This window comes from Meles meles, chromosome 9 (genome assembly GCF_922984935.1).
Source record: "Meles meles chromosome 9, mMelMel3.1 paternal haplotype, whole genome shotgun sequence".
In the NCBI taxonomy this organism is placed as follows: Eukaryota; Metazoa; Chordata; class Mammalia; order Carnivora; family Mustelidae; genus Meles; species Meles meles.
This window is the reverse complement of record NC_060074.1, coordinates 27013180-27027909: the sequence shown is the minus strand read 5'-3', so window position 1 is coordinate 27027909 and position 14730 is coordinate 27013180. Positions and strand designations below refer to the sequence as shown.

General features: G+C 47.9%; 1 protein-coding gene across 1 annotated transcript in view; it reads left to right on the top strand.

Annotated features, from left to right (window-relative positions):
- Positions 1-8190, top strand: part of MARCHF4 (membrane associated ring-CH-type finger 4) — a 104673-nt gene extending 96483 nt beyond the window's left edge. Inside the window, exon 4 of the mRNA XM_046018118.1 lies at positions 7763-8190. Within this exon, the coding sequence (XP_045874074.1) occupies positions 7763-8130 (368 nt within the window). The 3' untranslated portion in view covers positions 8131-8190. The remainder of the gene's footprint in view (positions 1-7762) is intronic.
- The last annotated feature ends 6540 nt before the right edge of the window (positions 8191-14730 follow it).

Sequence of the window (14730 nt, the reverse complement as noted above, 5' to 3'; positions counted from 1 at the left end):
AAAGGGAAGGTGGTTTCGCTTCACCCATATTGAAAGCTTTCTGTCGTCTGTCTTTGGGTCTTTATTGTTGAAAGAGTAACTCAAACTAAGACCCAAAGCATCTGGGTCAAGGTGAGCCTAACCAAAGGAGGCCCGTGGATCCACATCTCGCCACCTCCTCAGAGGGGCTCCCAGGAGCCCAGCCTAGCTACACTTGTGAGGAGCACAAAGTTGTGACCGTGGAGAACGGCAGATGCCATCTCAGGACAGTACCTCCTAGCCCCCAGCCCCCCAGCACTAGCCAGTTAGATTGATTTCTTTTCCACGCTTGCCTGATAGGTTCTTCATTGAAGGTTCTGACAGGGCCGGGCCCTCAAGGGGTGGCATCGGGAAGTTGAGCTTGGCGGTGGTGGGGCTTCAGGGTGAAGTCTTGCCCAGCAGCCGTGTGACAGCGGGGGACTCTGCAGGCGGGGAGCACCCCTCTCCTGGCACTGTGGAAGGCTCTTCGTGGTGGGAGAGGAGCCAGGAGTGGAGGCTAGTCACCGCATCTGCAGAATCAGCTGGCCCCTAGCTCCAGCATCTTATTCATGTATAAACAATGACTCAGACTGAGGATTGGGAAGGGCAGTTAGGAGTCGGAAGAACAGGTGTTTGCGCTTGGGAACAGGGTTGGCGATAAAGGAGGAGGAAAAGATACTGGTGGGCTTTTTCCGGCCTGTAATTTCCACTCCCACCCCCACAATAATCAGTATCACATGGCTTGGGCATAGCCCCAAGCAAGAGCACACAGGGCTCATTACCTCCTTTAATCTCCTAACAGCCCCGTAGCAAGGAGGTATCAGTCCCATTACTGAAGAGCCTGAGGCTTGGGAAGAGGAAGTGACTTGCCCAGATCCATAGGGCTAGTAGGTGGCAGAAACTCTGGATGTCTGCTCTGCGAGGTGCCTCTGAACTGTGCGACCCAAAGTCTTCTGGGTCTAGAAGGGAAGTATCCATTTCTTTAGCTGTCTCATGTTTCCATGCCTGTCCTATCTGGAACTAGAGCATTAAAAAAAAAAATTACCTATAGCTCTTGGGGCGCAGGGCTGGCTTAGTGGGTTGAGCGTCTTGACTCAGTTTCAGCTTGGGTCATGATCCCAGGTTGGTGAGATCGGGCCCCGCGTTGGGCTCCATGCTCAGTGGGGAATCTGCTTGGGATTCTCTCTCCCTTTCCTCCTTTGGCCCTCCCCTCCCCCTGTGCTCTCTCTCCCCAAAAAACAAATAAAACTTTTTAAAAAATTACATACACCTCAGGCGCCTGGGTGGCTCAGTTGTTAAGTGTCTGCTTTTGGCTCAGGTCATGATCCCAGGGTCCAGGGATCAAGCCCAACATCGGGCTCCCTGCTCAGCAGGAAGCCTGCTTCTCCCTCTCCCACTCCCCCTGCTTGAGTTCCCTCTCTCGCTGTTTCTCTCTGTCAAATAAATAAATAAATAATCTTTTAAAAAAGTACACATAGCTCTCTTTTTTAAAGATTTTATTTATTTATTTGACAGAAAGAGATCACAAGTAGGCAGAGAGGCAGGCAGAGAGAGAGGGGGGAAGGAAGCAGGCTCCCTGCTGAGCAGAGAGCCGGATATGAGGCTCGATCCCAGGATCCTGGGATCATGACCTGAGCCGAAGGCAGAGGCTTTAGCCCACTGAGTCACCCAGGCGCCCCATATAGCTCTTTCTTTGACCAAAATTCAGAGCCTTTCATGAGGCAGTAGGCCAGGTAAGGACCATGTTCCTGGCAGGGCTGCTCAGGTGTGGTTGGCACACAAGCAGCATCAGCTTAGAAATGCAAATCCATAAGCCTCATCTAAGACCAACCGATTTCAGACTCTCGGGAGGTAGGGCCGGGGACCCGGTGTAACAAGCTCCTTGGCGGATTCTGGTACATGCTGAAGTTGAGAAGCACTGTTGTACAGTTATGTGTAACTTTTTTCCCACTGAAATCAGGATACCAGCAGGACAGAAGGGGTGGGAAGGAGGATTTGGGCATTGCTGAGGGGACAAGTGGCTTCTCTGCAGACTTCTCAGTTAGCCTTCACCTGTTAACTCCCTATGTGATAAGAACCAGTTTTTTTGTTCCATCACAGGTGCTCAGAGAAGCACATAGTAGGTACTCAGGAAATATCTAAATAGAATTAAATGATATCTCACCGCTTTGGACACAGCAAGAGCCATTGGCCAATATTCAGCAGGGCAGGACTGGGATGCTGATGCCAAGCAAGGATTGAGGACTTCCTGAGAGTGCTAGGTCAGCAGTGAGTTAGGGACAGGGGGAGCCAAGCAGACAGGACCACCCACTCACAGTGGCCATCTTGCCTCCCTTCTCACGGGCTAAGCAAAGGGCCACGTCCACTGGAGGCCAGTGGGAAGAGAGATGATGACAAGCAAAGTGTTCTGAGAGTTATGGAGCCTCCAGCGATGTGAGCAAGAGCTGCCCCCAAAGGTGGGGAGATGTCAGGGGGATGAAGGTGGCAATTCTTCTGGAACTGGATTTCCCACAAATACAGTCCAGGGTTGGACACCTTGGAGGTGGTTATGAGGTCACTGTTAAATGAAACAGAAAATGCCAGAGAAGGACCAATCAAAACACACTGAGTTTCCCATATTGCCATGTATTCTAATGGTTTATCTTCTTCTATTGCTTCTCTGCCTCCCTTCACCAGTAGCTTTCTTTCCTCCTATTCTAATTTCAGCCTCTCTCTCCATCTGCTGCCACTTCCAACCCATCTTCCTTCTCTCCCATCTCTTCAACTTGCCTATTTTCATCTGTCCCAATCAGATGAGCCCCACCCACCTTGCTCTGTTTTTGTTTTGTTTGTTTTGTTTTTATTCTGCCATCCAAAGAATCAATAAGTAATTTGTAGATCAAGAAGCAGAGAGAGCTAACAGGAGTGGATGTGAATGAGGTAGTTCGTGCTTTTCCCATTTTTGCCAAACAAGCATTATCTACAAAAACAGGTGCACCTTCCCCCCTTCAGCCATCTATCCATTAAAGTGGTTTAATTACTTCCTGAACACTAGACAGTTAGATAATTAGAAGGCGGCATTCAGACCAAAAATTTAAGCCACCCTCTTCAATCAGGGTAAAATTGTCTGATCAAGAAGCTAATTAAGAATCAAGTGTAGTGGCTGTCATTGGAAAGAGTTAGTTTGGGGCTTCAAAAGATCCTGCTTCTCTTTCCCCAAGGCCCCATCTCCTCCACTGTTACTGAGGCTTTGTTAAGCTCCTGCTACTGTGTTGGCTGCCCAACCCTCAACCATTCCTGGCCTCTGTCCACGAGGGGCTTATAGTCTGGGAAAAGAACACTGAGGTGCTCAAATAGGCCTGTGGAAATAATGAACACAGGACACGTATTCACAAGGTTGAAGGAAGTGAGTGGGGGCAGGATGATGAAACGGGGCAGAGAAGATGTCTCCTTGTCCAGTACCAGACAGGCCGTATCAAGGGGTCCATTGGTGGTCTTAGGGAGATTTATGAACTCCTAGATTCATCTGTGTGGTTTTTGTTCCAGGGAGATGGTCCTTAGCCTTCATCAGATCCTCAAAGGGGCACATGACCCAAGAGATTAGGAACAATTGGGCCACAGGGAGACAGTCTCTCTAACAAACTCTGGAAAACTTGATGCCAGAGTGCAATTTCAGGAACTCTTGTCACATTAGAGGAAAGAGAGGCAGTGGGTGGCTATCATGTCTCCTAGAATCACAGTGTGTTCAAGGTTGGAGAAGCTTTGAGATGTTTCCATCCCGTCTCTGCTTGACATTGAGGAGGCTGGAGTGACTCATTGTTATTTGCTGTGAGTCAGCTCTTTCCCCCGGAGGCCAGGCCAGCAGGCTCCCCTCCACTGACAGTTGCTACGGGGTGAATGCCCAGTCTTCTCACTCCCCAACACAGGGCCCAGCCTCCCAGACCACCCTCATGGTATGGGCAATCACCCCTTTCCTTTTATGTGCTTCCCTTAACTGGCTCCATCTTCCCAGCCCTTCCTCTGGATCTCATGGCCATCACTAGCAACTTCCGTGAGTGTTTCTTTCATTGAAACAGCTGTCTTCTGAGGACACTGTTTCTTGCTGTCTCAAGTGGTAACTGCTTTTTCTCCCATATATTGTATTCTATGGGTCCTGAAGGTGAAGTCCACATCCTCCTTCCTCCCCATTACCACTTCCAAACTGCTTCTCTGCCTTTATCCTTCAGAAGCTTCAGTCCCTTTGAAGTACATGTAACCATATTTGATGACACTTTCCCCTTCTTGATGCTATTGACTGCTGGCTGCCTACTCATTCATCACATTCCTGGGGGCACCTGGTTCATATGCTCCCTCCCGCCATTCCTGTCTGTAGCATCTCTGTGATCAGTAGCTCTCAGGAGAGGTGGTACCATCCCCTAGGGGACATTTTGGAAATCTTTGAGATTTTTTGTTTGTTTTCTAATGTAGTTGTGCCCCAGAATTTGTGTTGAAATTCATACTGTCCGGTTATAAATGACTTCTCTTGTGTTTTTGGTTTTTTTACATTATCTGTTTAGGGCATCACATTAATTTATTTTTTTTAATCATGGTAGCTTATTTATCTTACATATTTCACTTCAAGATAAGAAAGGGGATATTAAATTATATTTGTTTTAAAAGGGGGGCATTTGGTCTGATAGCATTGAGGATGGTTGATGCAGATAATCTGTCCAGCTTTTTGGTTAGCTCATTACTCCACAGGTCTTTTCCTCTAGCCCACCTCAGCCCCTACTCAAGTGGACATTCCCTAGACCTCATCATCACCAAGAACCACACCATTTCCAAAGTCTGGATTTAAACATCCTGCTCTCTGAGCCTCAACCCCCAATCCCATCCCCATAATTCATTGACTCTAGCAATTCTGTAACTTCAAAGAGACCCCTTGGCTTTGATCCTACCACTTTCCATTTTTCCTTACCCCTTTGGTGTATCACTGTCCTCCTCTTCAGCCCAGACTCCATGGGCCAGTGTGATAACCACTCCCTTGCAAACATCCATAATTCTGTGTCTTCTCTTGCCTGCCTCACTTGCCTAGGGAAAAGTCTATCCTGATTAAACTCTGCTTTCTCATTCCATAGGTGCACCTAGCAAGCAGTTGAAGGTATGGAGAAAAACCACACAACTCTTTTCAAATTTGTGGCCACAAACTTCAAAGGGACACTCAACACTGTTAGACAATTATTTCATATCTCCTTTGTAAATTTAGTTTCCCACCTTCCAAGATAATCATTTCCCACTTTTCTTCTCTCCATAAATCTTCAACACTTCCTCCCATATCCCTTCCATCTTAGCTGATGAAATCATAGAAGAGACAGAGGCACTGGGTGAGAACTATCTGATTTGTACATCTATCATCTTCCCTCAACCTGTGCCTACTAAGTGGCCACTCCTGATTCTACCTGAGCTGCCCGCTCAGTGGAATCTGAGAGTTAGCACACATTCTTTCTTGAAATGCATCCTTCTCTAGACTTCTGGGTCTACACACTTGCTGGTCTTGTGTTTATATTTCTTATTGCTCCTTCAGAGCCTCCTTTGATGGCTCTACCTTGACCAAACCTCTACACGTGAGAAGGTCCAGGAATCTGCCATTGGCCCTCTTCTCTTATTTGTCTACCTTCTCTCCCCAGAAGATCTGGGCCATTTCTAAGGCTTCAGAATCTACCTCTACACTGATGACTTCTACCTCCAGGCCAGCCCTCTCCCTAAACTCAGACTCATATGTCCAACTGCCCACTTGGACCTTCCAGTGAGATTTCTATCAGCCATTTTAAATCACCATAACCAAAATATAACTACTAATCACTGTGGCAGCTGAATAATGGCCCCCAAAGACATGCAGGTCCCAATCCCTGCAGACTGTTAATGTTATCTTATATGGCAAAAGGGACTTGCAGATGTGACTAATTTAAGAACTGTGAACTAGGGGGAGAATTCTGGATTGTTTAGGTGGATTGAATGCACTCACAAGTGTTCTTATAAGAGCAAAGCAGAAAGAGACAATGACAGAAGAGTAGGAGATGTGACATTGGGACAAAGAGGTGGAGCCATGTAGGTAAGAGACAAGGAATGCAGGCAACTTCTAGAAACTTAAAGGCAAGGAGATGGATCCTCTTCTCAAAGCCACCAGAAAGAACCAGTTCTCTGACACCTTCACTTTAGACTTCTGTCTCCAGTGCTATAAGAGAATACATGTGTGTTGTTCTAAGCCACTAAATATATGGTCACTTGTTACAGCAGCAATAGGAAACTAATACAGTCATGACCACTGCCACATAAATCCATCCCTCCCACCCTCCTGCCATCCACATATTAGCAAATGGCACCACCACCAAAAGCTCCTGAGTTGTCCAGATTTTTCTCTTGACTCATACCTTACCTGTCAGCAAGCCTGTGAGCTCTACCTCTACATATGGTCCTAACCACACGATATCTCATGGAACCCACCGCTATAACCCTAGCCCAGGCCACCATCCCTTCCTGCTTGAATCACTATGTCACTTCCTGCTCCTCTTCGTTTCCCTCATCCAGTTCCACAGGAGCCAGGATGAACTTTCTGAAGGGTAAACCAGATCACATCACCCTGCCCCGCATTAAAACCCTTCAGTGGCTTCCCATTATACTTAGGATAAAATAAAAAAAATCCCTTGCCTTGGCCTATAAGGCCTTATCATATTGGCCTCTGCACCCCCTTCTCTCTCCTTGTACTTCCCACTCATCTCTGCACCTTGACCACACTGACCTTTCTTCTGACCCATGTGCATTCCATTCCCATTTCCTGGCCTTCACACTTGCAATTCCTATCACTAACATGCCCCCTCTCCAGATCTTTGCATAGTTTCTTCCTTCTCATCATTTACATATCAATGTAAATATCACCTCCCCTCAAAAGGCCTTTCCTGCCACCCTCTTCTCTTGATGATAAAGCAGGACCCTCAGTGTCTGCAGCCAGTGCCTATTTAGCCCTATTTTATCTTCCTCGTAGCATCTGTCAGCGCTTAAAATAGTCTCATGGGTTTGGTTATGAGTCTGCTGCACGTCTCTCCACTAGAATATAAGCTCCCGGAGGGCAGGACTCTGTCTGTCCTGCTCACTGCACCAGCCCCAGTGCTTGGCACATACTAGACATATAATCAATCTTCATCTGCCTGGTTATCTGCTGTGGCTTCTTTCTGGCTCTACACTGCTTCTGGCCAGTGTAATTGTGTCCAAGTTGTCTCTCCCAGGGATGTATTTCAGTAGCATTGGTCTATTTGTTAAGCAGCAAAGAGTTAACCAGTAGAATTCCAGACATCAATTGGCAGGTACGGAATGCCTGTGGGTACCATTCATGGTGCCTTTGAGAGTACACGGTTCACTCAACATCTGCCAAGTGCCGGGGGCCGCGGCTATGTGGTAGAGGTAGGAAAATCGTCAATGGATGATGATTTGGGGTTTTGTCAAGCCAAGGAGTGGGAGGGGTGGAGGAGAGCTGGGCAAAGGCATTGCATGTAGGCACGCCACCATTTCATGAACTAGGAATGGCAGCCTTCCACCTTCTCCTTCTGAGGATTCACCAAGCCTAGAAATACAGGGATGGTAGCCCTATGGCTCAGAGCTGAAAGAGAGGCTTGAAAAGAACAAATCAAACCAGTACAAATCCAGTTTGCTCCAACATCTCTCAGTTGATACGCACAGGGAGACACTTTTTCCAGCAGAGACTTCCAGTCTCTTACTCAGCCTTTGCTTTCATCTCTCCCTGGTGCCGCAGGTCTCATCGTGCACGAGGGACCCTCTGTGTACCGCATCTTTAAACGCTGGCAGGCTGTCAACCAGCAGTGGAAAGTGCTGAACTATGACAAGACGAAAGACCTGGAGGACCAAAAGTCAGGAGGCAGGACAAATCCCCGGACCTCCTCAGCCACCCAGGCCAATGCCCCCACCTCGGAAGAGGAGGCCAGGGGCACCCCGGGCCCTGAGGAAGGCCCTGCCCGGGTGGCCAGCCACCCCTCAGGCCCTCTGTCCGATCACCACTGTGCTTATACCATCCTGCACATCTTGAGTCACTTACGACCTCATGAACAGCGGAGCCCCCAGGGCGGGAGCCGGGAGCTCGTCATGAGGGTCACGACAGTGTGAGATGAGAGACCTGGAAGGGAGGCCGTGACCATGCACAGAGATGGGAAGGCTGGGCTAGGAAGGGGCCGGGGCCTGCCGGGGCCGCAGTCTGGGGAGCAGGCGCGGGGAGGCCAGGGGGCACCCCAGGGGCTGGAACAGAGGGCAGGCAGAGGGCGGTGGGCCTTGAGGGGGGCCTGGATGGCAGGGTCAGCGCTGGAGTGAGTGAGGCTGGTGTCCAGTCAGTCAAGCCTAATCTCCCACAAGAGCAAGGAACTCCAGGACAGACTCAACAAGGAAGTGTGATTCAGCTGGAACCGAAAGGAAACACAAGGACAACAATCCCGGACGTGCCCATGCACACAACACCTGGGCGAAGAGGGGGCTGGGGAGGGCGAAGCTGGGGAGTTGCTGGTGGTCATGCCCCTGTGGGCATGAGGACTGGGGAGGAACAACGCAAAGGGTGCACGAAGGAAAGGCACTGTGGCCTGCCTTGTTTCCCCCTCGAGTTTGTAGTTTGCTTTTGTTTCTCCCGGGGCTGTGTTTGGGGCCATGGTGGGGAGGGAGAGGGATGGGTGTGGGCTGGCAAGGACGACAGGCAGCATCGGTGGCCTCTGGGCTCATCTGGGTGGGCAGGATTCCTGACTCAGATGGCTTTAGGGACTCTGGGGCCATGTGCAGGGAGGGAGGTATTGGAGCGAGCCCCCAGAGGGAGGGCAATTTTTGGCTTCTCCCAATTTCAGAGGGGCTCAAAGGGGGCTTAGGTTTGGAGATGGGTGTCTTTTTGTGCCCTTGTTGCTTTATTTTATGGTGGTTTGGCTCAAAGATGTTTACAAGAAACACACACACAACTAGAGAAAAGTACAGGTTTCCCGTGGGTATCTCAAGCACAGTCCTGCTGTGACTTCCGCCTTCAAAGTTGTCAATCCAGGAGTGAGTTTCCCAACTACCCAACCCTGACCATGGCCAGGACATGCTCAATGTCATGCCTTCTCCTGCTTTGGCGCATGTAGAGACCCAGGGCCCCCCAAGGGCAGATCACCTCCCACCCAGGATAGCTGCTACAACAGATGGGAGGAAGTTGGCTGGACATGCCCCAAGGAGTGGAGTAGAGACCAATCTAAGTATTCCTTGTAACTCGGGACCCTCCCCGGAGGGCAGTCATCCCTCAGTGCTACAAACTCCCTGGTCCCTCCCATGCAGCTAGGCAGGGTGCAGGGACCCTGCAAGGAGCACTGCCCTTGAGCCCACCTGCCAGTTCCTGGGACCTTGCCAGGAAGGGGGGTGGTCACCTGCAGTTTCTCATTGTCAATGCACAATGGCCGCGCCATCCATGGGTATTAAAGGGACACTGTCAAGTACTTTTTTAAACTAGTTTTTAGGGTTTTTTAAAACTCTCTGTTGTTTGTATTATTCTCTTAAAAGCTTGAAAATAAAATTTCTTTCCCTATCATTAGTGTCCTTTTCCATATGGGAGTTTTTCCTTCCTTCTTGATTCCCTTCTTTTCTTTGTCGGCTCCGCACCTGGTGTCTTCTTCCTTGCAAGAAATCATTTCTCTCTGAGGGTCCAGAGGGGGCAGGTGTGTGTGTGAATCAGTGACTCTGACCTCTCACTGGCTTCCCAGCACATGGATTCCCTCAAGTCAAAAAAGAGGACCAACTCCCAAACTCTCTTTAAGTTTCTGCCTAGGACTCCTAGGAGCAGAAACCATTAGTGCTTAAGGAAATCTGGAGAGATTTTTTACCCCATCGAGTCATTTCAGAGAAGTTGAGAGAACCACAGGAGAGAGGTGAGTTAAGACCTCATTTCCCCTGATAGTCTTCCATTGAATATCAGGAAAAAAAAGCTCCCAGGGCATGGCTCTGGCACAGGGCTTACTTGCACATCTCACCAGGCAGCAGACCCTTCCTCCCTTCAACTTGCCTGAGCCCTCTGCCTCAGGGCAGCAGTCGGTCAGGCCAAGTCCTCAGTGGGATGTGAGCTAGGAAGGTTCTTCCTCTAATGAAGCTCACAATCCAGCAGGTCAGAAAAGAAATAATAATTGGTGAGAGACCAAAGAATACGTGCAAGGAAAACATACAAGCAAGAGAAAACCATCAAAATGGTAAAAGTAACTTTTGTAGTGTACGTCTACATCTCCCTGTGTTCTAGGAATGGGCCATCCAGTTTAATTCAATATTTGTGGAAAATATAAATGTGTTGGATAAACCATCTCTTTCCAAAAAATATCAGGATGCAACAAAATATGCTTGTCACTCTAGTGACCATCATGTCATCTTTTTTTGGTGATTCACAGGACACCTCAGAAACCTACGGCCATCTGGGGACATCCAGAATACGCTATACTGAACAAGAGATGACTGACGAGTTCTAATGGCATTCTGGAATTTGGGTTTTGTTTACTGTAAGCACCTACAGTAGTACCTGGCACACACTAGGTGCTTAATAAATATTCTGAATGAGGGGCGCCTGGGTGGCTCGGTCAGGTAAGTATCCAAGTCTTGATTTCAACTCAGGACATGATCTCAGGGTCATGAGATTGAGCCCCACATTGGGTTCCACAGTCATCAGGGAGTCTGCTTGAAATTTTTTCTGTCTCCTTCTCCCTTTGTCCATCCCCCTGCTCTCTCTCAAATAAATAAATCTTTAAAAAAAATTTTTTTAAATATTCTGAATGAGTAAAATGCCTGGAACAACACGGTCATACCTTCAGCATGGTGGAAATAATCACACTCTGGCTTTCCAGATCAATCATAGTAGAAAAGAAATGTCAGCTTTTGACTTCTCTACCCAATAGGCTGGTAAATTCCCTGTGCCTTGGGAAATGGAACTTATGGGTACAAAGATGAATGGACTGGGTTTTTATATTTTATATGCACCCTGAGGAGCGAGTAGAAGAGACAGAGACCATGGCCCTCTGCCAAATGTCCAAATCACCCCTCATGCCACCAGACAAATGTCTAGACTTCAGAGAATTCGCTGTGTGTCATCTGCAAGTATGGCCCCAGGCATGGGACAAGATACTAGCTAATACCTAATGCTCTCAGTATGTGCCAGGCACTAAATTAACTATGATGTATGTATTGACACGCTTTGTACTCCAACAACCGATGAAGTAGATACCATTATTACCTTCATTTTATAGATGCAGATGCTGAGGCAAAGAGGTGAAGGAACTGGCCGTAATCAGACAGAATTCAATCCCAGGCAATCCAATCCACTCCACTCCTCACCCCTGCAGGACAATGGACACTAATTTAAGGGAAAACTGGATCATCCCAATGCAGGGAGGTCATCATGGTGGAGGTCTACGGAAAAATTGTGGAAATTGGAGAAACCGGGAATAAATAATTATAAACTATTTCTGTCTCCTACCAAGAAACCTCAAAACCAACAAATCAAGCAACCAAAACCCCATAAACTTGAGTGTAGCCAAAAATCAATTTTTGATGCTGTCCAGACCATATTGTAGTTGAATAGATAACTGTGTAATAGAAAGTTGGCTTTATCTGGGCACTGGGGAATTCTGAAAGGACAATGGACACAGTTCAGCCACATATTTATGGACAAAGGGCCATAAAAGATCACAGAATACTGTCCTTCTAGAAAAAAAAAGTTTAAAAATACCCTATTTGGAAATTAGATTTTTGGTCCTGGTTCCAAGTGAGTGGTACAGAGAGGATAGACTGGACACTCTAAGCATAGTCACAAAATTTTGGAGGACCCCAGTCAAATCTGTCACCATCTTACAACACACACAAAAAAAATCATAGAATTTTTTAATCTATGAGATAATCTGCTGCTAATTTTGTTGTTCTGCCCACTGGATCCAAGGACTCATAGAGAGTAAGAGCTTGCTTTGCCTATAACAATAACCAATTCCTAAGAGTAATGTTGTGCTTTTATAAGCAGAATTTATTATACTGTGGAGGTGAGAAAGCTAAGAAGCAGGGGAAAAACACATCTTGCATTATTCCTCCTCACCTTTTCTCAATTACCCTGTTCCCTAGTAATAAGCAATCAGGAGTGATTTTCACCTGTAAGGGGCTGAAGCTATAGCGGTGATATAATGGTAAACCTTCCCCTCACACATCTCCACCCACCTTTATCGGCAGAATGACAAGTGGGAACTGGGAAGTGCTTGGGGAGCCATGGACAACTGGATGACCCTCCAAGATAACGCAAAGCAATCTGAGTCCAAGGTCTGGGCTGTGTTGTGTCGGTGGCCAGCTGCGTAGCTAAGAACCCATCTGTGGCACCATGAGGAAACACAAGTCCCTCCTTCTGCCTCTTCCCGCTCAGTGGCATCTCCTCTCCACTCTTCACAGACCACCATGGGAATGAGAACCCATGGGGCAAAGGTTTTCCTCCTGCCCAAGCTCCAACCCAATGGGAACCACAGCCTTCATGACCCTCTCAGTCCCTGGTCCCTGGTTGCCCAGCCGAGTCTCTTCTCTTTAAACAGGTAACGCATAACCAGGTACCAAACACCTCACCATCACACTCAGTTTTGACCTAAAGCCTCAATAAACAATCAGGGAAGAAGAGGAGCCATGGTCAGGGGGATTCCAGGCAGAAAAGGAAGCAAGCTCACCCTGTGCCTCTGCCCTCTTCGTCTGAGAGGGAAGAGTCCTGAGAACAGAGCAGCCTCCATGCCCCTGGTGCTGGTCCCAGGCTGGTGCTCCACGTGCTCGCGAGAGACTCATTGTGAACTTTTTATGTATGTTAACTCATTGAGTTCCCCCAAACCACCCAGTAAGTTGACAACTACAATTACGCCCATCTTTCAGATGAGAAAACTGAGGAACAGAGAAGTCCAGTGCCAGGCTGGGGTCGCATAGCCATACACAGTTGCACTGGGATTTATACCTTAGGGGTCTGGTGCCGTGTGCTGGGCGGTTAACCGCTACATTATACTACCTCTCAGGAAAGTGGGAACATGTGTAAAAGATTTATCCTGATTTGAGGGGCATGGGAGCAGAATGAATGAGCCCTATGTCAGCTGGGTATAACCCAGATACCATCTGCATCACCTGCCTCTCATAGTCAGCGAACCTCAGCTGGAACGTCCCTACCCCCTAGCCTACAGGAAGGATGAAGCCCTCAGCAGGATTCTTAGGAATTTGGATCTTCATATTTCTTCTGTTGCTTCCTGCTCCCATCTCCAGAATCTCCTGAATTCAGGGTTTCTGTCCCATCTTACAGTGATTCCTTCCCTCTAACTCTAGGTTAAATCCCGCCCTAATGGTGGACAGGATTTCCCCTCCTTGGCTCTTTCTCCCACCCAAAATACTACTGCTTACATTTCTGTATATGATAGCTTTACTGGGAATTTGAAGGTAATTTGAAGAATATTCATATAAAAACTAGTAGTGAGAAACTGTTATGTGGAAAGTTCTTCCGAGGTGGACATCTCCAATGCCGATCAGATACGACTATCTTCAAGGATCTCACTGCCTAGTTACTAGATGCTAGTAAGAGGCTCCACATTTCACATCAATAAAGCTTTGCTCATGAAAGAGCTTGATGAGCTCACTCTTACTAACCATAAATGAGTAAATTAACAATACTGCCTCTCCTGGGGAATTAGCACTTTTAGGAGATCTTTTTTTTTAAAGATTTTATTTATTTATTTGACAGAGATCACAAGTAGGCAGAGAGGCAGACAGAGAGAGAGAAGAAAGCAGGCTTCCCACTGAGCAGAGAGCCTGACGTGGGACTCAATCCCAGGACCCTGAGATCATGACCTGAGCAGAAGGCAGAGGTTTAACCCACTGAGCCATCCAGGCGCCCCAGGAGGAGATAATTTTTAAGGAAAACTCTGTAAGTGGTGGGGTTTCAATCTGCGTTGAGCAGGTAGAGGATTGTGCTGTGATTTTTAGGCCAGGTGGATCACAGCCATGTACATGCATTTGACCCAAAGGCACACATACAGAAGGACAAAAACACAGAAAGTGGGGACACCTGGGTGGCTCAGTCGGTTAAGCTGCTGCCTTCGACTCAGGTCATGATCCCAGGATCATGTCCCGCATCAGGTTTCCAGTTCGGCAAGGAGCCTGCTTCTCTCTCCGCCTCTGCCTGCTTGTGTGCTCTCTCTCTCTGACAAATAAATAAAATCTAAAAAAACACAAAAACAAACAAACAAAAAAACACACAGAAAGTGTATGACAAAGGCATTCTCTTGAAAGTGACCCCAAGCCGAGGCCTGTTGATGGAGCTGCTCTTCAGATGTCCTCAGGAGGACGGACGGACACCCTGTAATGAGGAGACGAGCAGAAGAGGAAGGTTTCTCTCAAGCCCCCTGAGCTCTGGAATGTCACTTGGTTTGAGCAGCCTTAGTGTCAAGGCTGGATTTGGGATATTACCACTCTGTCCCAGCCAGTGGCCATTCCAAGGGGTAACTTGTTGAGCCTCTATACCCTCCAAGACAGGCTACTATATCTTTTCAAAAGGAGATGTAGAGGGCACCTGGGTGGCTCAGCTAGTTAAGCATCCAACTCTTGATTTAGGCTCAGGTCATGATCTCAGGGTCGTGAGATCGAGTCCCGCATTGGGCTCCATGCTCAGTGGGGACTCTGTTTGAGATTCTTTCTCTCCCTCTTCCTTTGCCCCTCTCCCAACTC